Source organism: Berghia stephanieae, chromosome 5 (assembly GCF_034508935.2).
Source record: "Berghia stephanieae isolate SIO BIC M18660-M18661 chromosome 5, UCSD_Bste_1.3, whole genome shotgun sequence".
NCBI lineage: Eukaryota > Metazoa > Mollusca > Gastropoda > Nudibranchia > Aeolidiidae > Berghia > Berghia stephanieae.
In genome coordinates, this window is record NC_088364.1 from 19,475,500 (window position 1) to 19,500,326 (window position 24,827).

Below are 24,827 nucleotides of genomic sequence, written 5' to 3' on the forward strand. Positions count from 1 at the left end.
TAACACATTGCACGACCTAACAGGCGTCACGTCTCATTCTATTTATATGTTAATAGTTGCTGTTGGCTTTGAATTCTTTTTAAAAGTGTTTTGAATATATTAAGTGGATATTATAATGCGACACATAAAAGGTCAAGTTAAAAAAAAGTCTTCTTGCGTCAATGCCAAACAAATCATAAAGAATACAAAGGGGAGAAGGGGGGGGGGGGGGGGGGGGGGGGGGAGTAGTTTTTGTAATGAAATCAGCCTCCATCATCATCGTGGATAACGCAGAAACTTACGGATGGAGTCTATTGTCATTAATTATATTATGCTTTGTCCAGGATTGTGAATGTGATACATCTTTTTTCTTCAGGTGTGTGTGTATGTGTGTGTATGTGTGTGTGTATGTGTGTGTATGTGTGTGTATGTGTATGTGTGTGAGTATGTGTATGTGTGTGTATGTATGTGTGTGTGTGTGTGAGTATGTCTATGTGTGTGTGTGTATGTGTGTGTGTGTGCGTCTGTATGTGTGTACATACTTGTGTTCAATATACTGTATTCTTGTGTGCGTGTTGAACACTGCCGAGTTAACTGTACCTGTAAATTAATTTTTAATCACAAACTGCGAGAGGGAGGACACTTCGAACGCTGTCTAAAAATGTTTTCCCATCAGTCGACCAAACAGCGATGTTAGCCGTTCCAGTAGAGTGATTTCATGTGTTTTATGATGTCCATTTCAGCTACACATCAAAGCGGAAATATGATAATGTTTGAGGAAAATCAACACAATTCTATTGGATAAATCTATATTTAAAACTAGATATTATAGCATTCCATTTTTATTACGGACGGGGCTACATCATTGCTTCTTATTTGCGTTGTTGCCAATGGCCGTGTGAATGATAATATTGACGCGTCAGTTTTCTTTCTTCAGACACATCCTACCTCATCTGAAAATGGCAGTGGTAAGTTAGAAACGAAAATAAGTTCGAAAAATAAAGAAAAAAAAAGGAGAGAAAAAAAATGTTTAAAGAAAGTAAAAAGAAAAAAGGAAAAAAAAAGAAGATTAGTCCTATCAAAATCCACCAGACTAATGGAGTTAGATTTTATCAAGGTTTCTGTAATCTGAAATTAAATAGCCGTGATACGCTTGCTACCCTTTGGATAGGACGCTGTTCTCTCTTGAAATAATCCTATTTGGGTCTACTGTAGGTTAGACCCAGCCACCCAAAAACCACTACTTCGTGTGTGGTGTGCAGGTTGGAGACGGTTCCTGTACTAGAATCGTGGATCGACATAGATCTGTTTTTATTTAATATTTTGAAGATGCTGTTTTACTGATAAGCTACCTCTTTGCCAATAGTCCTTTAATATTTTAAGTAAATTTATCTATCTAGCAATCAATCGATCAATCAATCTATCCATTTATCTATCTATCTATCTATCTATCTATCTATCTATCTATCTATCTATCTATCTATCTATCTATCTATCTATCTATCTATCTATCTATCTATCCATCTGTAGAAAAATGATGAAAATGATAAAAATAATAATGATAATAATAAAACACGAAGGTAATGATAAGGAGCATTGAAACAGTTCACTTGTTTTTAAACCTTCTAAGCGACATCCTAGGAACAATATGGCGACGTGCACAACACATAAACATTAAGTTGGCAACGTTTGAATCGCGCTTTGAATAGAATGGAAACGATTTTCAGTAAGTTATACTTATCCTTTCGATTTCTAAATCCTGGCAGCGTCTATAAATTGAAATAAAACTTGATAAAATAAAATAGATAATTAAGTTAATTTAATGAGAAAGCCAAATGAGAGCCCAGTAGTCAAGCCAGCACTGAGGCTGAGGACAGTGACACACCACACTGACAGTCTGCCACAGGAGTCAGTCAGAGGAGAAACTGAAACTGAATTCTGAATAACCGAATATTCTCTACCTCTATTTTTTTCTATCCTGCATATTATGACAATACCACACCCGGGAGACCTTCCATAAGCTCCTCATGTTAAGAGAAACAACCCAAGTATTCCTTTACTAAAACCCTACGAAAAAAATAAACGAAGTGGCAATTCGGACTCGAGTCTGAATAGCCTCTCATGGATATTCGGACTCAAACTCCAATTTGCGTGCGCAAAAGTATCTTGAACTTGAATGTGCGTGTCCAAACACAGGAGGGAGACAGTGCGGGTAGTAGGCAAAGATGGAACTGTGAAACTGAAAAGAAAGCAGAGGAAGAGTTCAGAAGAAATTCTCTTTTACCCATATCAGATGGACATATCAGCTGATACCCTTACTTCGTACTGTCATAGGATTGTTGCTTGTCTAACACTCTCAAAGTATTATTATTTTGTCCTGATTTTATTTGGACATCGTGTAAAGTTGTTAGAAAATCTTTTCATTTTGACCACAGTTACTAATTTCTATCTGGACTTCCAATTGATCAATGATTTTGTCTTTCTCGTCAAATAGAGCAGGTGTAGACTGCTTTTTGACAGTTGATATAACATTTGTGTTCTTTTCATTTGCATCAATTATATGTAATTCTCCATAACTAAAATAAATTCCAAATTTACTGCCAGGAGAGACTATTCAGAGTTGAGTCCAAAGAACTTGTTGATTGCACATGCACATTGGAGTTTGAGTCCGAATAGCCGTGGAAGACTATTGGGACTCGAGTCTGAATAGCTGCAGCCAAATATAAAACCTAAAACCTTACTTTTACTTAATTAACCCAAAGTAATTGGTAAAACAAACACCCCCCAAAAAATGTAAAACGTAGCCTTTAATGTTGCATTTTATATCATGATGTATTTGTTTTCTCTAACAGCTCTACATTTATACGAAAGATTTCCTAATTAATTGCAAATATGACATTGACCTTTTCTAATGGCATGCCATTATTTACAAAGGTCATGTCATGCAAAGAACTTCTTTGAAAAAATTGCAGCATCTTGATAACCAGGGGTGTATTTGAGGGTGTCCCGATTCTGTTTGTTTTATATATGTTTAGGAACACACATGGTGGGAGTGGTGTCAGGTAGGTGGGGGGGGGGGGGGGGGGGGGGGGGGAGTTCTCTTTTGCTTTATTCATATTGCTGACCTGTCACCTGTGACTGCTTTGTCATATTTCCATTATCATTTGATTGACGAGAATGTAATTGCACATTGAATTAATATGAATATTTCATTCAACCTTCTTTAACACTTATTCAAATGTAAAATTTATTTGCCATAGGCTCATTTTAAAGGATTTTTTGGTGTCAGACTTCACATTCTTTTTTTTTCTGTTGCTTTTTACAGAATGAAAAGATCTCAGGCTGGCTCAAATGCAAACTCACAGTGGTATATGAATGTGCTGAGTCCAAGAGAAAGCGAACCAGACAATGCATTAGACATTAGCAGTGTAAGAGAAGTAGAGATCAAAATGAGTGGCCGAGAAGGAACAAGTTTTGACAATCATGGGTATGATGAAACGGCAGAACGACCTCGGAGAGAGAGACCACTTAGACCAGGGACTGGTATTCCTCCCCATCATCCACAAAAGCTCAAAAAGAGAGCTCCATCTAAAGATACAATATTTACCATTGACGTTTCTGACACAAAACCAAATGATCAACAGTCAGATAGTAAAATAGCACCTTTACCAGAACCGCAAACAGATGTTCCTGTTTTTTCTGTTACATCACAGGATGGTTCACCATGGAGGGGAAGAGAAAGAACCTTGGACTCGATGGAGTCCGAGCAAGATTCCCTAAGTTTTGCACCTGCAAGGAGATCGTTCAAACGAAAAAGTTCTTCCAGAGACAGGAAGAAATCCAAAAAAGAGTCAAAACGTTCATCAAGGGAGAACATGCAACTAGAACATACACAAAAATCTGAAACAGAGTCTTCCCCATCCAAGTCTGTGTCGTATCATCCTGCAATTGATAAGGACAATCTTCATAAGAGTGCTGTCATTTACAGAGCTGAAGACAATGAAGTAGAAATGAATTTTTTGGAAAGACGTAAAAATTCTAATGCAAGTGCTATGCTCAGTGGGGACGATCACACAGATCTAGATGGTAGTAGTTTTCTTGGCTACAAACCTAAGATCCCATTGAGGCATCTAACAAATAAATTAGACTGGCATATTTTCAGGAAATCAGTTAGCACACCTCATGTTGATGACAAAAAGCTCAATCAGGTAACGTCTTTATCGTGATTAAATGGACATTTGTATTATTATTATGATAATGATTATTATTATTATGATTATTATTATTATGATTATTATTATTATTATTATTATTATTATTATTATTATTATTATTATTATTATTATTATTATTATTAATGTTATTTTCCATTACACAAAAAAAAAAAATTAAAAATGAAATTATAGCATCATGAGGTCTTTGAAGAATCCTGCTTCTGTTTTCTTGAGGCACAGATTAAACTTTAAAAAATTTAAAATGTTGCATGAATATGACAATGTGGTTTGAAAAACTAGACGTCAAAACAATGAATTATCTAATCTTAAACCAAAATAAGAGTTCAATTTGCTTTTTAAATTGTTGCATGTAAATGGTGTCTTTCAAATGTGTATCTACAAACAATTTTTCAGTTTATTACGATAGGTAGGAATAAAGTCTTTAGTGCTAATATGTTTCCTCCTTTATGATTTGATTATTTTTATCATTATTATATTATTACTATAATATGTTTTTGTCAATGAGATGTCATACTTTATGCCAAATTTCAACGGTTTCAAGCAAATTAATGTAATGCCTTCTTTTCAGAGAAAACTTGTGTCATATGTCACCAAAAATATTTTGCAAAGAGAGTGCTCCTTGTATGTCTGGGACAAGAAACCTGAGAGGTACTTAAGCACATTATAATATATATAGCAACATTGTTTACAAACAAAGTATCAGTAGAAATGCTTAAAACTATGGTAAAGTCATATAATGCATCTATACTACATTGTTTTATGGTCATGGAAATACCTTTAAAACACTTAAAATTTTACTAAATGTGCTTAGAATGCTCTACAAGAGGTCCCAAGCCAACCGCAACACTTTACATGTATGATGAGACATGACGAGACCACTCTGTTACAATTACAAGGAATTTATTAATTTTATACCTTAGTGTGTTGAGAGAATGTGAGTAAAGAGCCTTTTCTAAGGACTACAACAAAGCCAAAAAAAGCCACATTATTATATAAAAATAATAATAATAATAATAATAATAATAATAATAATAATAATAATAATAATAATAATAATAATAATAATAATTATTATTATTATTATTATTATTATTATTATTATTATTATTATTATTATTATTATTGTTATTGTTATTGTTATTATTATTATTATTATTATTATTATTATTATTACTATTATATTATTATTATTATTATTATTATTATTATTATTATTATTATCAGCTTTATAGAACCTTATACATAACTGTTTTATTTGGATCATTAAGAAGTAATATTTTTGTGTGTTTGATTGTCTTCATACATTCTTGTTTTTTGTTATTACTTTTCATTGAAATATTTAAAAAATTCTCACTCCAGCACAAGGTGCGTTTGTGGTAGAAAGGCAAGTTGGCATGCAAATCATGGGAAATTGAATGAAAATGCAAAAGGCACTTCAGTATGGCACCAGAAAACACACACTGTGACCATGAGATGTGATTCGTTTGGAGAGATCCAATTTAGAGGCTTTGGATGTAGTACAGAAAATTCACCGGTAAATTGTTTTTGTAACCTTTGGTAATTTATTAATTGAAAAAACACAACAATTCTTTCTCAATTTCACTACTAGGCAATATTTCAATATTTAGAATCAAGTGTATTTCAGTCTCCTTCAACTTGAGATTTCAACATAATGAAGAAGATGAAGAAGAAGAAGAAGATGAAGAAGAAGAAGAAGAAGAAGAAGAAGAAGAAGAAGAAGGAGGAGGAGGAGGAGGAGGAGAAGAAGATGAAGAAGAAGATTAGTCATAATTGTAGTATCAACATTACAGTCCATGCCGCCTTAAATCACGGCCATTGGGAGGAGGCTTAAGTGTGCTTAATGCCAAAGCGTGCTTGAGTTCAAAGTAGACGTAATCCAAAGATTTCCGTGAATTAAATTTCATGAGTCATTTTCCTTTGTTCGTTAGTGTGCCTGTGTATAGCCTGTAAGCGGTCATGTGTGTATGTGTGCATGTGCCTGCCTTTTTCTCCCTCACTGTCCTTCTTTCAATTTCTTTTTCCCATACTTGTGATGAATCGTTTGTTCAAAGGACCTTGAAAGGGAATGGCATTAACAATTAACAAACAGAACCAGAAACGGTCTTGTAATAAGTGTGCCTGAATCCAAAGTTGCCATGCTTTAAGGTGTGTAGTTTATATACCAAAAATTCGGTAAGAGACAATTACTGTGCTTTAGTTCAAACTGTACTTTATGGCGACGTGCTTAAAGATGGTATGGTCTGTATTAAAATGTCAATGTATGTGATCCACCGCCTCAATCTGACATTAAGTCGGGATGGAATTTATGCCAAAAATGGAATTTGAAATTTAAAATGATCATAGATATGAATCCTTCGATTTTCGTACTCTTTATATAGCTATGTTGATACTCCTGTGATACTAAGCTGCTAGAAGCTGTGGACTGTAAAAAGTTAAAAACAAAAATGAAATTAATAGCTTAAAAAAGAGAATACCAAACACAGAATATTTCGGGCTCAAACCATTCTTCAGTGAATCCCAAGAAACAGTGAAAATATAAATACTTTACTAAAGAAACAGATCAACGGCAGCTGTTGTTGGCTGAAGAAGGGTTTTGAGCCTGAAACGTTCTGTGTTTGATATTTTGTCCTGATTTGAAGCTGTTATATTAATTTTTGTTTAATGATTGATACTCCTCTATAAAACAAATGTGACCAATCATCCCAAAATGGTATCATGTCGGAGTGAACCTGATGACAAAAAGATTTTTTAAAATTCAAATGATCAGAAAAGTGAAATTCTAGGTTTTGTCTCTTTCAAAAAGATTTATTTTCTCCACAATGAAATATAAAAACTGAATTCACATCTCATATTTTTACCACAATTTCAATGAAAATTGTCAGGTTCACTCTGACATAATTAATACCCTTTTGAGGCGATTGGTCACAAATAAACATAATCCAAGTCTCAGATTTTTAAATCCTAAATTCAAGTTTCAGAATCCAAGTCACCCTTCTTATATAATACTGACCACATATAAACTATTATTATTATTATTATTATTATTTTTCAGTATGTCCGAGTTGATTATCGCTCTGACCCATCAGTTCTCTGGGAATTGATGATAAACCACTGGAAAATGCCCAAACCTCGGTTACTGATTTCAGTCACGGGTGGGGCCCAGTTCTTCCAAATGAAAGATAGAATGAAATCTTTGCTAAAGCAGGGTCTTGTGGACTCTGCTGTCAGAACGGGTAAGTTGGATTAGATTTTTTTTTCTTTCAAAAAATTACATGACAATTCATCATTTATTAGTTGATTTACCTCTTTGGAAGTCTTCATTATCGTTATGACCACAAGAAATCGAATTGAACTGCTATGTATTATGTTATTGCAGCAAATTGTATTTATTTTCTATAAATAAGGATTGTGCACAGGAAGCATTTATTGCCAGATAAATGCCACTGGCTGCTGAGAAAGAGGAAAATTGTGACATTGCTTTGTCAGGTTTAAATGTAATGATTATTTTTTGTTTGTTTGTTTGTTTTGGTTTTTTTTCATTAAAAAAAATAATTTTGTTCTCTTTTTTTTTTGTCTTTTATTTTAGTCATGTTTTAGCCAACGAGTTGCCATATTTTATGTTATTGAATTATGCAAAAATAAGATAAATTGACTCAATGGGTGACATCTAGGGAAAAATGGCTTATTTTTTTAATTGTCTTATGAGAACTTATGAACTTTGGTAGAACACTTTTGACATATCACTACACTTAATTTAAGTATGAGAGACTAATCTGGTAAGAATCAGTATACTCAAATATGAAAGATTATTTTTGAGCAAGTAGTTGAAAGTAATGCGATGCTGTTCAGAGAAAAAAAAAATTCCACACAGGCGACAAGCATTGTCAGAAATGAAAATGTGGCACCATTTACTCTGATGCAGTAATAAAAAATGCAGCATTTTCATGTTTTCAAACTTAAGAATAAAAATGATAGAATTTAGTTTTTAATTTTGTTCTCTTTGGGCCACCAGTTAGATGCCATTTTTTAGAATATAGATAATAATATCATGTCAACAAGTATCAACTATCTTGTCCAAGTGATCACGTTGGAGATTATGAAATCTGCACCCCCTCCCCTACCCCGAACCCAAACAAAAATCTAAAAAAAAGGATAAAACAAAATGCAAAACTATAAATGGCGGAAATGAAATAGGACTCAGGTCACAATGCAATGCCATTTGAAATTGACTATCCTCTCCTTGAAATTTTATATATTGATGTATTGCATTTAGGTAAAATATTCATATAATCCACCAGCCATATATAACGTACCAACACACAAAACTCTGTGTTACCTTGAGCGTTTATAGTCTGATTGATAGAATTTAGTGAGTACTAATCATAAGAAAAAATATGGCTGTCTAAAAACAAGAACAAAGAATTTAGTAACGTCAACTTTGTTCCTTATATATATTTCTACTCATAACTCTCTCAGGGGCTTGGATTATAACAGGAGGCACTGGCACTGGCGTGATGAAGTTGGTGGGTGAGGCAGTAAGGGATCACGTGACAGTACATGGAAATGGTGGTGACCAACAAGTTGTGGCTATGGGAATAGCCACATGGGGGATTGTAGCAAACAGACTAGCATTGGATGGAGAAGAGGTAGGGTCGAATTATTGTCTTTCAACTTAGTTTTTAAAGGGGTAATTCCCCCAACCTCCTTCCTCTCCTCCCTTCCTACCAACACTCACAAACATACATGCAAACTCTCCCCCAATAAAAAAAAAAGAAGAAAAAGTGAACAACAAACAAACACACACATTTAAAAGCCCAACAAAATAACAAAATGTAACACAAGTCTGATAAATTTTACTGTATTTCAAACTTTTAACATCTAAGTCATCCCGACTTATAACTGTTTTGTGGCATGGGTCACAAATATTAATTGAAGATTGATATTAATTGAAAAACACATCAATTGGGATTTTGAAAACTGAAGTGTTTCTTTTTTTTTTTTTCAACCATAACGGCGAGACTGAAATTAATTCCATTCATAATGTGAAGAGCATTTTGTAGAGACTTACATTTATTTAATTTTGTTCATTGTGTTCCATCTTTACTGAAAACATTCCTCATATTCCCGTGTATCCATATTGAGAATTCATCTATGAATGGACCAAACTAATATTGATTTCTCTCATAATTTGAGTATTTAATTGGCTAGCCATATCTCAACAAAAGAGCAGTAATAGTAACACAAACTTTCTTCTTCTTCTCTTCTTCTTCTTCTTCTTCTTCTTCTTCTTCTTCTTCTTCTTCTTCTTCTTCTTCTTCTTCTTCTTCTTCTTCTTCTTCTTCTTCTTCTTCTTCTTCTCTTCTTCTTCTTCTTCTTCTTCTTCTTTCTTCTTCTTCTTCTTCTTCTTCTTCTTCTTCTTCTTCTTCTTCTTCTTCTTCTTCTTCTTCTTCTTCTTCTTCTTCTTCTTCTTCTTCTTCTTCTTCTTCTTCTTCTTCTTCTCTTCTTCTTCTTCTTCTTCTTCTTCTTCTTCTTCTTCTTCTTCTTCTTCTTCTTCTTCTTCTTCTTCTTCTTCTTCTTCTTCTTCTTCTTCTTCTTCTTCCTCTTCTTCTTCTTCATTAATGTCAATGTTATATATCAAAAAAAAAAAAAAAAAAAGAAAAATAAAAGAAAGGAGAGAGGAAATATCTAGTTCCCTGATTTAGCTTCATGGCATGCAGCATACAAGGAGTGCTATATATTTGTTTTTATTTATTTTCACTACTTTTAAAGGAAAATGGCCTGTTTCCTGCCACTTATGCCATTGAAGATGTCATAGCTGAGCCAACGAAAGGCAACGCCCCTTTGGACATTAACCACACCCATTTCGTATTGGTGGACAATGGGACGGAAGGACAGTTTGGGAAAGAGATTGAGTTGAGGTCCAAGTTGGAGGCGTACGTCTCAGCCGTGGGAACTATGGGGGTATCAGAGCATCAAGGTGTGTAGAATTTATTATTATGGTTGTGTTATTATTATCATCATCATCATCATCATCATCATCATCATCATCACCCTCATTTTGGAATTATCAGTATTATTCTAATTCTTATTATAATTCATATTAACATCACTGTTAAATTTTGTTTGTTTTTTTTTCCATCTAAAAAAAAAATTCAGTAATCTCAACCCCTGTGGTCTTGATAGTCGTGGAAGGGGGTATTGGAACTCTCACCACTATAGAGCAATCTTTGAGACGTGGTACCCCAGTCGTCATTGTCAAGGGTTCAGGGAGGGTGGCTGATTACGTGGCCGAAGCTTACGAGATGACCTTACACCCTGATCCACTCAAGTAAGTCAAATTTGTAATGAATTATGAAAAAAGTGTTTCAAGGTTCAAATTTTTCTTCAGTCAAAAACAATATGTTCTGCAAACAGTAATGAATTCTGTAAAATCTGGAAAGAAATGACTTTACATTTTGTCTTATCATTTATATTGCTTTTGTTGTGGGCTGAAAAGCAATGGAGCTTGATTCATTTCTCGTTACCTATTTAAAAAATTTTAAAAATATATTTATGCGTTATAACATTATATTATTTCTTCATATAAAAATAACAAAAAAACAAAACCAAAAAAACAAAGCGCTTTACAAAGGGTCCCTGACCAACAGCAACACTTAACATTTAGAACAAGACATGATATTACAATTTTTTTTTTTCGACAGGGACAACACTGTTAACAGCCAGATACTCATTTTACACCTGAGTATGGTGAGAGAATGTGAGTAAAGAGCCTTTTCCAAGGACTCAACTTTGAGCTGAACGAGGCTCAATTCCAGGACCTTCCTATCCGAAAGCGAGTGTCATACCACATAGATGAAATATGTGTATCTGCACACAGTTTATAATAATAATAATAATAATAATAATAATAATAATAATAATAATAATAATAATAATAATATAATAATACTAATAATAATAATAATAATAATAATAATAATAATAATAATAATAATAATAATGATAGTTGATAGACTCGATATAATAATAATATAATAATAATAATAATAATAATAATAATAATAATAATAATAATAATAATAATAATAATAGTAATAATAATAATGATAATAATAATAATAATAATAATAATAATAATAATAATAATAATAATAATAATAATAATAATAATAATAATAATAATAATAGTTGATAGGCTCCAAAAGATACGCCACAGGCTTGCCAGAATGGATCTGAGCATTAGTGGACATTAGAAAACAAGCATGAAAACTATGCTCAGAACACTGCACTGTCTACCCATTCAAGCCAGAATAAAATACAAAATTGCCTTTCTCTGTTTCAATGCACTAAATATTCCCAATCTCCAAGCTTCATTCAAGAACTGGTCATCCCCCTGCTCACTTAATTTGTCATCTTAGGTCATTAGAGATCCAGCTACTTAAAATGCGAAAAACACGTCTTACTAATTTTGGTGATAGATCTTTCTATGAAGCAAAACCTTCCATTTAAAACTCAATTTCACTGCAGGCAGCGTGAAGGATTTTAAGAAAAAAAATGAATTCACCAGATATTTTTATCATTAGTGTTTTATGCTTGATTAGTTAATCATTTGTTTTCCATTTTTTAAAAACATTTGTTTTTAGTATATGCGACTGCTGCATGGGTCTCTGTGCTGTGTGAAGGTTTCATGTTTAGTCAAGTGATATTGTAAAAGGCTTAGAACTTTTAGCATTTAGAGCTGTAAAAGAGTTATTTATTTATTTATTTATTTATTTATTTATTTATTTATTTATTTATTTATTATTATTATTATTATTATTCTTATTATTATTATTATTATTATTATTATTATTATTATTATTATTATTATTATTTTTATTATTATTATTATTATTATAATTTTATATTATTATTGTTATTATTATTATTATTATTATTATTATTATTATTATTATTATTATTATTATTATTATTATTATTATTATTATTATTATTGTTGTTATTAATATTATTTTTATAAACACAATCTCTCATTAAAAGAAATCGCCATTAATATCTTCGTAACGTGTTCTCATCTCTTTAAAAATGCATTTCCTTGCTGGCCACTGACTGTAGATTTAATTTGCTTTTTCTTTCTTTTCTTTCTTTATATTCTGACACAGGGAGGATGTGACTGTGTACCCCGGAGACTTCAAGGAAAAAATGACCTTGGAGGCTCATAGGTGCCTGGCTGATGATGTGAAGAAAAATCTGAAGATTGATTCATTCCTAGATAAACTGCGCACTTGCCTTAGCCATAGGAACTTGGTGAGTCGAAGGAAATTGTGGATCAAAGGAATGCTTAAACAGATAATAATATTATGAAAAGGTGGAACTGGAAAGGCTTGGGATGGCAACATTTGTGTGTGTGCATGTGTATTATTATGTGTGTATGTATATGTGTTTGTGCGGGTATAAAACAAGAACAAAGTTTGCTGATCGTGGTTTTGCATTTTCGGCTCCAGTCGTATGGAATTTTTTAACACCTAAAACCTGACAATGTGAAAGTCTACCAGTCCTCAAACGGCATCTAAAAACCAATCTTTGTCATTCTGCTTATCATGATTCTATCTGAACTTTGAACAAGATATGTGTGTGATTGTTGTAGTGATTTTGTAGTCGAATGAATGAACATCATACTAAAAAAACTATTGTAAAGTACCTCTGAGCACTATTTGTGGATACTGGCGCTATATCACATAATAATAATAATAATAATAATAATAATAATAATAATAATAATAATAATAATAATAATAATAATAATAATAATAATAATAATAAAAACATGCAGAATTTTGATGAAAGTTTACTTGATTGCGTTGGATTCTCTACCGAAGTTTAACACCATCATTACTCAATCAATCCAACAATTTGTAAGTTTTATGATGTTTATTTGATTCATTATAACAATGTTGAGAGACTATAGATGATAATGTGTTAATTCAAATTCAATTTTAGATCAGCATTTTTGATCTTGAGAAGTCCGAATTTGTGAAAGACATTGACAGAGCAATCCTGTGTGCCCTTCTAAAAGGTGATTTTTTTTAGTTTGTGATTTAAAAAAAAAAGCAAACAACTTTTTTAATATAAACTTTAAATAATCACATTCTTTAAAATCTGTTCACATAAGAATCCTATGTTCATGAAACCTTGCCATTTCAAACTTAGCTGCCTTTGTTGATTGATTTTTCTTTAAAATAGGTCTTTATGACTCTTTTCGATATTAGAGCTTTTTCAAATTTTAAATATGAATACTCTCTCTTATTTTGTATTAAAGAATGGATGTTCCATCTCTTTATGATTAGTAATCTTTCAAACCCATAAGGTTCATGGAGATAGATTTAATTCTGGTTTGAGTAGTGTAAAAATTTTAAGTAACAATAGCTTGTTGTTTTTTAATAGTACTTCGCGTCAAATCAAGCATGTATATACTGTCACCCAGTTATTGCTGGATTGTTAAAAGCCTCAAGCGATGCAAACAAATACTGGTCCCTTTGCTCGCAAAGGGGGTTCTGAAAGCTCAATTAGTAGAGCACTCGTTTCACAAGCAAAAGGATCGAGATCAATACAGGGTGTAGTCAAGATTTTTTTCTGACCCCCCTGTCCACCGAGCATTGATTGGGTAGCTGGGTCTATTAGATCTGGCAGAAGTACTTTTCGATAGACTAGAGTCCTATCCACAGGGTAGCAAACAATTGCTATTGTCCATTTCATGCTATAGAATCCGTGATAAACTCTGGCTCCATGGGCTAAAGGATTACTTTTTTTGCTCGCAAAGTGAGTGTTATACATACTGTGCTATCACCACTCCTCTCTATACTATTATATGAATGTTAATACTGTATATTTCCTAATAAATGCACTTTGATAATAATAAATTTGGTTATTAATTTTTTTAAAATCAGCTCTCTCAAACATAGTGTGTAACATTTTATATTTTGCACATTGTCATGAAAAGAGTTAGTGCCACACTGATAAAGCACAATAATGAAAGATATAAGAAATAATAAATAACATATCTCCATTGGTATATAAATCGACATGTATGAGTGCCTTAAACACACCCTCCCCCCTCTCTCCTGGATTTTCACGCACAGTATGCATTTTTTGGCGTATAGTTATTTAATATTTATTTTCTAATCTGACTAAAATTGTAGCATTATATATAATGACTTGATATTCGCAGAATGTGGTAGGTCTTTTTCATTTTTTTTTTTAAAACCATTTTTTGTTTTCTGTCCAAATTTTAGCCAAGAAAGCTGATTGTAAATCTCAAGTTGCTTTGGCCCTTGCTTGGAACCGCTGTGACATTGCAAGGCAACAGATCTTTACTGCTGAAAACATTGGGCACAGTAAGCTCGGCAAATGGATGGTAAGTTTATCTTTATATTGACAAGTAAATTTCTATATCGTATTTTTTAATAAGAGTGACAAGTGTTATTAAGCTATTTCATTTTAAGTTAAAACACGGAATTGTCTCTTAATTATTCATTGCGAGCAATATTGTGCATTTGAAATGCTTATTATATCTATCATCATCTTTGTTATTATTATTATTATTATTATTATTATTATTATTATTATTATTATTATTATTATTATTACTTCCATAATCACTATCATTACCAATATTGCTCCCCAGCAAAGCCGAGACATGTACGATGCCATGTTTACTGCCATTGTTCAAAACCGTGCGGATTTTGTAAAACTCTTCATTGATAACGGTGTTGACCTGAAGAAGTTTCTAACAGCCAAAACATTGTGGAACATATATTGTAATGTAAGTAAAAATAATTGTATTCAGCTCAATCTTAGATCTGAATTCTTTTCAGTTTTACAACTTCAAATGCAAATGTCCTTATTTCTCTATTTTATTATAACTGTCATTGAGCTAAAAATAACTGAGTGGAGATCTACTTACCTTAGAAATACTTATATAGACACTTTGCTTCGTTCCTCTTTTTCTTTTTCATTTAAATACTGCACATTTTCGGGAAAAGTAAGTATCTCAGTTTTACATCTAATAAAATGTAAAAAAAATAGTTAAAAGTTGTTCTTGTGACAAGGTGGTTATTCTATATCTCTAATATCCCCAGTGCCTGCAAGTGGATGATGATGGAGAAGCCACTATAATAAGACATATCATCACAGCTCGAAGTGTGAGTCATCTTAGATTAGCTTTGCTCACCGTAAATGATAATTAAGGAATCTGAAAATGGATAAAGCAGTCTCGAGGACAACTTTTACCTCACATATCAATAGATATAATGAATCAAAATTTTGAGAAAAAGTCGTAAATCCGAGTAACATGAAAAAGTCTCAGGTTTAGGACTTTTGTGATAAGTGTAATGTCATCTTAATCTATTAAGTGAATGTTTTTTGGCAAGATTTTTTAATGAATTGTGTTTTACCAGTCTTTTTAACATTTTAAAGTTTCTCATTGACACTTCTTTGCTTGTGTAGAGGTAGAAATTCTTCTTTATATTATTTGGTTCTTATTTCTTCTATTTTATTTCCAGCAAGGATGGATTGAATATCTTAAGTGCCAAGCCTTGGACGAGTGGGAACATTTCCAAAAGCATGACGTTCTAAACCACATCAACTCTGTCCTTGTGCATCTTCTAAGAGACGAATCTTTCAGCCTTTACCCCAGTAAGTAATGAGTATAAATGATTCACAAAAGAACCCGTTTTTTTTAGAAAATGACAATGTTTAACCCTCTCCTTACAAATTAGATGAAAATCGTCACTTTCGTTTTGATGCAATGAACTTTTTCTCTCATTCAGAATTTTTCTGTACATAACAAAATTTGAAAAAGAAAAATCTTTGTTGTATTTATAAAAACTTAATGCTATTTTGTAATACTTGTTCACCTGAACAAAATTATCTATAGTATGTGCTTGTTGCTTTTGAGTTTTAGTTTAAAAAATCAATTTTTGTGTTCAGTTGGCTTGCCATTTCAGGAAAAATATCGAAAAAGGTCAGTAAGGAGAGATTTAATGTTGTTAACGTCAATCTTTTAAGGAGATTTATCAGATCATCTCTCATGGGTCTCTTGTATGTGACTCATCGGGGCAATTTGGCAATATGCTGCATAGGAAAAGAATTAGTTTAAGGACCAAATTATGAGAATTATGAAATCTAACTATTTTGAATTTATTTTAGCTACTTTTTTATAACATTGCATCACAAAAACTTTTCAAATTTCGCCAATGGTCTTCAGTATGATTTAATCATCATTTCACGTTTGTGCCTTTATTTCTTTCAGATAAGCATCCATTTATTATGCCAGCGGACGAAGAAATTTCTACGGAATGGAAAGGCAACATTGACGTCATCCAACCAATGATTGAGAGGATATCAAAACACGCTACTGAAGATGAAGACACATTGGGTAAGGCTTTTGTAGCCTGCTTGTTTTGACATGATTTTGTTGAGTGTCACACGTTCATTGTGTTTGATGCAATTTGTACGATCCATTCCAATATTTTTTTTATCTTCCTTATGCTTAGAGAGCTAATTATCTGATGTTATAAAAACAATCTAAAATACTATGAAGTCTCAATGAAAATGGAGAGAAAAATAAAGTGAGTATATTTGACTATAATAAAAGGGGACAACACAAAATGGCATTGTCCCCTTTTACATTCTATTGTTTTCTCCATCTTATTGGCTCAATTTGGAACCGAAGCTCTTGATCTTATCAATTTTGAACTCTTGACTTACTTGACTTAGATGCCTTTCGCGTCTCGACCGAAAGATCGGGTCGCCTTGGCTGTTTCCAGTATTTCCTGTGTGAGGTGTCTCCAATATTGCCGGTCCTCTGCTAGGGTTCTCAGATTTTCAAGGTCCCCTGCCGTTATGAGACTAATGCTTTGTCCAAGTGTTGTGAGGTTTTTGTTTAGGATCACAGGGAGTGTTGTGATCGGTCTTCCTCTGAAAAGGTTCCCGTGTTTTTGGAAGTATCCCGACATGGCTTGGTTAGCTGGTATGTTTTTGTCTCTGCGTAGTATGTGACCGAAAAGTTGCCATCGTTGTTGTAAAATGTCAAGGGAGATTGGTCTTTCTTTTGTGATCTTATAGAGTGATTCATTTGAGATCTTTTTTGGGTATTTGATGTCCAGTACCCTTCTTAGCTGTGTGCGATGGAAGGCATCCAGATGTTCTTCTTCGGATTTTGTCAACGCCCAAGTGCCGCAGTTATACAGAAGTACCGGTTTTACAAGAGCACGGTACAGTTTCAGTTTGGTTTTTCTCTTTATTTTGTCACCTCTAATCCATACATTGGTGAGTTTACTGAGTGCGGCGTTTGATAGCTGTTTTCTTCTTTGTACATCCTCGGTGTCTCCAATTAGTGAGCCGACTTTCTTTGTTCTTTTCCATTCCTCTTTGTTCCTCGATATTGTTGTAAATTCGGTTTTATTGGCATTGACTTGGAGGTTATATTTCATGAGGGTATTTTGTATGATGTCTATATTTGCTGGTGTTGATCCAATAAAATCGACATCATCTGCATAGGCGATTTCTCTAGGGATTGCATTCTCAATATGAGTCGTTGGTTTTGGAATGACTTTTCGAACTTCTTTCAGAGCGTGTTCTAAGTATATTGTGAACAGAATCGGGCTCAGACTATCTCCTTGGGGGGTCCCGATGTTACTTTCGAACTGCGTCTGTTTTGTGGCCCCGTATATCCTTGGTTGTATCTTTGTGTTGCTGAGGAGAAATCGGATTATTCGGAGCTCGTCTTCGTCAACTATGTCTGTTAATATCTCCAAAAGTTTTCCTCTGTCGATCGTATCAAAGGCTGCAGACATATCGATTCCGGTTATTGTTATGGATATGTTTTCTTTGAGTGCCTTTGCTGCCAACCATTTATGTGTCCATACAACGTCCGATGTGCTTCGGTCTTGGCGAAACCCGCTTTGGCTATGTGATAGATATTTTTCTATTTTCGGTCTAATTCTGTTGAGGACAATAGTTGACAGTGTTTTTCTTATGGTATTCAGTAATGTTATTGGGCGCAGGTTGTTTACGGGTCCTTTCGTTTTTCCTGGTTTTTGTATTGTAATTAGGACACCGCTGTTTATGTCCCAGTCTTTGTGTGTTGAGAATGTTTTGTTCATTATGTTTGCAATGCTCAAATCCAAGGAGAGGGTACCACATTTCAGCAATTCAGCAGGAATTTCATCTTCGCCTGGGGATCTGTTATTGTTTAGGCACTTTATGCTATTTCTAACTTCAGTTGTTGTGATGCGGTTGTTTAGGTCTCTAGGGTTTCCTGAGAAGGGCGATATTTGTGAGACTTGTTTGTGAAATTTCTGCTGGAAGTGGTCAGTTACAATGTCAAGGATATCGTTGGGATTTGTTGTCTGTTTGCCAAATTTATCCTGTAGTTTTGGGTTCTCGAATGGTTTTCGGTTCAGAGATTTTGTCGCTTTGAACATAGACGATGCATTATTTTTGGAATTTTCTATGTCTTCCACTTTTTTGTCTAATTCCTCGTTTCTGTGTTTTATTGTAAGTGATCGAATTGAATGCAGTATTTTGTTTCGTTCCGTTTTCAGGTTTATTATTTCTTCCGAGTCTTTCGTGTTCTGTATCCTGATCCTAAGTTCTTTTTGTTGCCGCGATAGATCGTTAATAGCGATGTTAGGCGTTCGATTTGGTTTGTTCTTAGTTGTATTAATAAAGCCTGCACTTTCTTCCCCCGCATATTTCATTGCCGCTTGCGTCTCTTTCCATTCATTGTTTGGATTGCTGTTTTGCTTTATTTTCCATAGACTTGAGTTAAGTTCATATTGGTAATGAATGCGACATTCTCGCTCATTTACTATTTTTGCCGTGTTTATTTTGACTGCCGTTTTACCTTTCTGTCTTCGTTGTCTGTACACATTTATGTTGAAATTCGTTTTTACAAGTTTGTGATCGGATGTTAGCAGTGTACCACCGTATGATCGCGAGTTGGTTGAGTAGTGTTTATGGCGGTGTCGACATATGATATAGTCTATTTGGTTGTGTATTGTTATCATTTTGTCTTGGGTTTGGTCTTTCCTTTGTCCTACCCATGTTGTCTGGTGTCTTGATGGGTGGTTGAAAGCACTGTTTGTTATGAAAAGTTTTCTCTGTTCACAGAACTGGACTAATTTTTCTCCGTTATCGTTACGTTTTCCTTTTGAGTATGATCCTAAACATAGTGTGTCACTGTCGAGACGTTTTCCTACTTTGGCATTAAAATCTCCAGCAATTATTAATATTGATTTATTTCCTATTTTGTTCAGTGTATCGTCTAGGTCTTTGTAAAATTTATCAGTTTCCTCTGGGTATTGTTTTGCGCGTTGACTTGTTGGTGCGTAAACATTTACGATTGAGATAGTGAACGTCTTCTTACCGTGATCGTCTTTGTTATTGTTATTCTGGTTCCTTGAATTGATCTTACACTTAAGCTCAAGAACACATATTCTGTCCGAAACATTCCATTCGTCACTAGTCAAATCCCTGCAGTTTTTATTTATGAGAAATCCACCACCATAGTGAGGTGAACTGGAAGCAAAGCACAGCAGTCTGTGACCATTTATTGTTTGGTCGACGCCATCTTGGATCTTCGTCTCTTGTAAACACAACACATCGATTTTATAACTTTCTAAATCTTGACACAGTTGTTCCTTTCGAATGTTACTTTTAATAGATCTTAAGTTAAAAGTTCCAATATTAAGATTAGTCCACATCAGGTAAAAATTAAAGATTCCACACAGTGAATAAATGGACTCTATGCAGGATAAATTTTTAAAGATAAATTTACTATTTTATATTTCAATGTGTAGTTAATGAGTCCTTGTTATTATTTTTTTTGACAGGAAAATCTATCGTTTCATTGATATTAAATGCCATAAAATTTACTGACAATTATATTATAATGAGAAATATATTCGTTACACACCAAAATTAAACTTGCATCTTTTGACATTTAAAAAAAAACAACAACAAAAAACAATAAACAAATAAAACAAAAAAGATCCGCAGATCTTTGGCAACATAATAAGCCTTTTGTAAGTCGCGAGGAAATGAGATAATTTTTATATAGATCCACATAGTATTAAGTTTAATCTTGTCATATGAACACTACTAGAGATTTAACGACTCTCCTGATATGACACGACTGAAATAACTCGTACATGACAAAAGTCACTCAGTGACCAAAACATAATATGATAAATCTAGGGTATATCTCTTTTCCAAAATGAAATATAGTAAACACATTTTGAATAAGACTTAACCTCTTTTTTTTAAATTTCATCAATGACAGCTACTTAAATTATACGTCAATGAGTAACGTTTCTAACAAAGCAAAACTATATTCAAAGATTTTTTATTATCATTATGAAATAGGGGCATATGCTAAAATAAGAATAGAAAAAAACCCTAAACATAAATGGAATTAAACAAAACAATAAGACAAAATTTGTTGAAAGAAACTGATTCGAAGGGATGCATTTGAGTTTTCTTCTAGCATTAGGTTGTGGTAGTTTCATAGTAATTTTGGTATGATTTATAAAACTATATGTGAATGGAATTCTTTTCATCAATGTCTTTAGCACTTTTTTTTTTCTTTTCATTATGTTTGTTTGTTTTTATTACATTTTATTCTCATTTCTTATTATTTAAAAAAAAATTGTTTTCAAATTGTTTTGTTTTTTTAAAATCACATTTTCACATTATTATGTAAATAGATGAATTGTCTATTGATCAACAATACATGCAGTTTTTAATCACATTTTCACATTATTGTCTATTGATCAACGATACATTCGGTTTTTAATCACATTTTCACATTATTATGTAAGTGCTTGAATTGACTATTGATCAACAATACATGCATTCTTGAATCATCAATCATTGAATTGGAATATTACGCAGATATGAAAATGTCCATGCGGTACACATCAGCGGAATCAATAGACGCAGGTAGTACTTAATTCGATACTTCATGGCCCCATACACCTACAACTAATTCCTTAAAAGCTCCGAAAAGGTGTATATGAAACAATGCCAGACAAGACAGAAAGATAAATAGGAGAAAAAAAAAAAACATCCCAAAAAATGCAGCCTGCTTCGAGTAGGGATCGAAACTCAAAGGCAGGCAGATTTTTTGGAATGTTTTTTTTTTTGTTGTTTTTTAAAAAATGTTTTGTCTGATATTGTTCCATACACAACTTTCATATTTTTATTTTATTCCTCTGCCTGCTACGTAAATTTTAAACTAATTTCTTGTCTTCTATGGTGTACTCTGGCATGTTACCAGATCTGCCACGTAAGATTGGTGAATATGGATTTCTTCTTCTTTTTTTTTTTTAATGCCAAATTTGGATTTTTAATATGTGACGTAAGGAAACAAACATTGTGGAAAATATTTTTTTTTTTACTCACCAATGGACGCGATACCAAATTGGGTGTGGAACTTCATGTCAGCTGCACTAAGTTTTATTAGAAAATGAAATTTAGTTTTTTTTATTGCAAAAAAAAAAACAAAAAAACAAAACCAAAACAAAAGACACATTTTACGTTAGTTGATTGTGGCAGATCTGTTTTATTTCTTTATATTGTATTTTTTTTTTGTTTGTTTTGTTTCTTAAAATATTTTTTTGTAAAAAAGTTTATTATTATTATTATTATTTTTTTTTTTTTTGCTTTATTAAACGGGATGGACAATTCTTTTTTGTATATCATACAATATCCAAGCGCTTATAAAGCAAACCAATGATGTTGTTGTCATATCATTCTCCTGGGATCGAATGGTTTGGGTTTTAAACTACATTTGTTTTGATTTTCCTGGTGTTTTTTATTTATTTTTTTGTTTTGTTTTGGATGTTTTGTTATTTTTTTTTTTTCTTGTTTTTTTTTTTTTTTTTTGGGGGGGGGGGGGGGGGGGGGGGAGGGAGGGGTTCTGATTACCTTGGAGTTATAAAAACGTTCTTTCTGGGATGAAATCCATTATAGAGATAATTAGGTATGTAAAGTCCATAGTAGTGTGTAACTTGCTTACTTTTTCCTTACAGACGTTTTTTATGTAGTATGATAGTGGAAACCAAATCAGATGCATAGAAATGATACTGGTTCAATCTGCGAAATGTGGATTTTTTTTTTTTTTTTTTTTTTTTTTTTTTTTGTATGTTTTAACAGAGAGTCCATTGAACAAGATCATTATCCTGTCCAAATGGTTATAAGCTTTTGTTATTGTCTGTTTAAATCGACAAAAATTGAGTTCTATTGACTCAAAAAAACCCCAAAAAAACAAAACAAAACAACAACAACAACGACAAAACAAGAAAGAAAGGAAAAAGAAAAGAAAAATCATGCATCGTTCGACGTTCAAACATTCCATACAGAAAGATAGTGTTCAAGTTCACGTTTAATTAAAAATTCATTTATAGGCTTTCTCCAGTATTATACACAACATTGTTAATAACTAATAGATGGATAGATAAAATAAAATAAAGTGAAATAAACTTTATAACATGATTATAGATAAAACAGTAAACTAATGTCAAATGTCAACATGAAAATCTAAATCTCATGTTATCCAAGCGAGCAAATGGGGGTTTAATAATCTTGTCCTAGGAAAAAAAAGTGCTTGAAGTGGGACTTAAATCTGGACCTCTCAGGTCACAATGCAATGCCATAACCATTTGGTCACCTCACTCCCAATTTTCTTACTTACTTATCCGAACCAGCAACCACCTGAGCTCTAGCCCTTCGGTCTTGTGCCATGATGTAGAAGTTAGACATCTTTTGTAGTTGTTCCAGCTATAATTCTTTCAAAATAATTATTTGTATAATGTTTATGATGACATAAGATTTAATTTCATGCATGTTTCATACAATTTTGTAGAATAATGAAATGATCTAGTGCTGATTATTACAATGGAAGGAATTCTGTTCGACTCTGCTGTGGTGACTTCATTTCAAAATTTGCATCGATTACTTTGATTGACAACTCACAAATTGATAAATTCTTTAGGGTTTATGGCTTCCCATGCTCACACCATAAGGTACTATAAAAAGGCAATTTATCATTATCACCGCCATTAATATTTGTTATAAGCTTAATTGCTGTTGTTATTGGCTGAATAATGGTTTTTGAGCCTGAAAATTTCCGTGTTTGGTATTTTATTATTTTTCAAACCTGTAATTTTCAATTTTGTTCATTACTTTTTATAGTCCACCTCCAGTACACAACATAGGCCTGTAATGCAGCAACTCTAAAAAATCGACATTTCAAAGGACTCTATGAGCTTCCATTATTAAAATCTCAAATTCATATACCATAGTGTTCCCATCAAGTGCACCAACCCCAATATGTGTCCCCCCCCCCCCCCCCCCCCCCCACCAACCACCAGCATTGACCTCAATCCTATTATCATCTGTTTTTCGGGGGGGATTTTTAGATACAGATTAAAATAAGACACGCTCTTCTTCAACTCGCCTGTCCAAACTGATAAGTCCCTTTCTCTTTATTCATTGTGCATCACTTTGTACTGCATGAAGACAACAATGAATGATAGTACTAATATGTGACCTATTGCTTCAAAATGATATGACATTATGGTATTTTAGATGCTAGAAATGGAATTTATAATCAACAATATGAGACTTGGGTTCGGTTTTAATGTTTCATTGAGAAAAGTGAGTGGAGTAGGCACTTATGTTGATAATAACAGAAAATGGAATGAGTAGAAAAATGCCAGAAGACAAGAGAGAATAAAAATTTCGTGGCAATGGGGGCTCAAACCCACGACCTTACTGATATGACAACTCCACCTGGCCGTGGTAGGGATGCTATGCAGTCGACGCCATCCACCACTCAAAAAAAAGGGGTTTCAAATGTCATAAAATGTCAACCCCCTTTTTTGGAGTGGTGGATAGCTTCAACTGCATAGCGTCCCTCCCACGGCCTGGCAGAGTTGTCGTATCAGTAAGGTCGTGGGTTCGAGCCCCTATTGCCGCAAAATTGTTAATCTCTATTGTCTTCTGGCACTTTTCTACTCACTCCATTTTCTGTTATTGTTTTATTTAGGCGTATAAATATAATTTCTTAAATTAACCAAAAACAAAATTTTACAATCCTTGTCATTTAAACTTAAAATTCCCCTTTTTGGCATCTGGTTTAACCGGGCATAATACTGTCTTATAATGATGGGTCTCATACTACACACTACCATTCACTTGATGACACAGCATCAGTATTGTCTGTCAATGGTTTTTTTTAATACGTTGACCCCATGTTGATTGTGTGTGAAATTATCTTGATTGAAGCATTTTATTTTCAAGATGAGTCCCGGTCTTCCACTGAATCTTGATCTTGAAAAACTATCTTACAGAAGCTTGTCTTGATAAGAAGAGAAATAATATCAGTCATGAAAATATTGGTATTGTCCAATTTCAAGTTGATATCAGTGTTGCTCAATTCCAAGTTGTGGTCGAATGTTTGAATCTTTTTAACTATAAACCAATTTGATTGTGATTGTGATTGTGTCGTAAATCAAAAGAACCAAG

At 33.1% G+C, this 24,827-nt stretch overlaps 1 protein-coding gene across 3 annotated transcripts in view; it reads left to right on the forward strand.

The window, feature by feature from the left end:
• The first annotated feature begins 686 nt into the window (after window positions 1-686).
• The window catches only part of LOC144972553 (transient receptor potential cation channel subfamily M member-like 2), a 47,384-nt gene continuing 23,243 nt past the window's right edge, over window positions 687-24,827 (forward strand). The window contains exons 1-16 of one of the 3 annotated variants that reach the window (XM_078913890.1): window positions 687-947; window positions 3,305-4,187; window positions 4,783-4,862; window positions 5,574-5,748; window positions 7,288-7,468; window positions 8,712-8,881; window positions 10,005-10,212; window positions 10,392-10,563; window positions 12,398-12,542; window positions 13,236-13,311; window positions 14,528-14,649; window positions 14,920-15,057; window positions 15,374-15,436; window positions 15,797-15,929; window positions 16,546-16,671; window positions 21,192-21,239. In XM_078913890.1, coding sequence (XP_078770016.1) covers window positions 3,306-4,187; window positions 4,783-4,862; window positions 5,574-5,748; window positions 7,288-7,468; window positions 8,712-8,881; window positions 10,005-10,212; window positions 10,392-10,563; window positions 12,398-12,542; window positions 13,236-13,311; window positions 14,528-14,649; window positions 14,920-15,057; window positions 15,374-15,436; window positions 15,797-15,929; window positions 16,546-16,671; window positions 21,192-21,239 — 2,719 coding nt within the window. In that variant the 5' untranslated portion in view covers window positions 687-947; window position 3,305. Of the gene's footprint in view, window positions 948-1,606; window positions 1,706-3,304; window positions 4,188-4,782; window positions 4,863-5,573; window positions 5,749-7,287; window positions 7,469-8,711; window positions 8,882-10,004; window positions 10,213-10,391; window positions 10,564-12,397; window positions 12,543-13,235; window positions 13,312-14,527; window positions 14,650-14,919; window positions 15,058-15,373; window positions 15,437-15,796; window positions 15,930-16,545; window positions 16,672-21,191; window positions 21,240-24,827 lie in introns of those variants that run through there. The other 2 variants (XM_078913889.1, XM_078913892.1) reach the window with 2 other exon arrangements.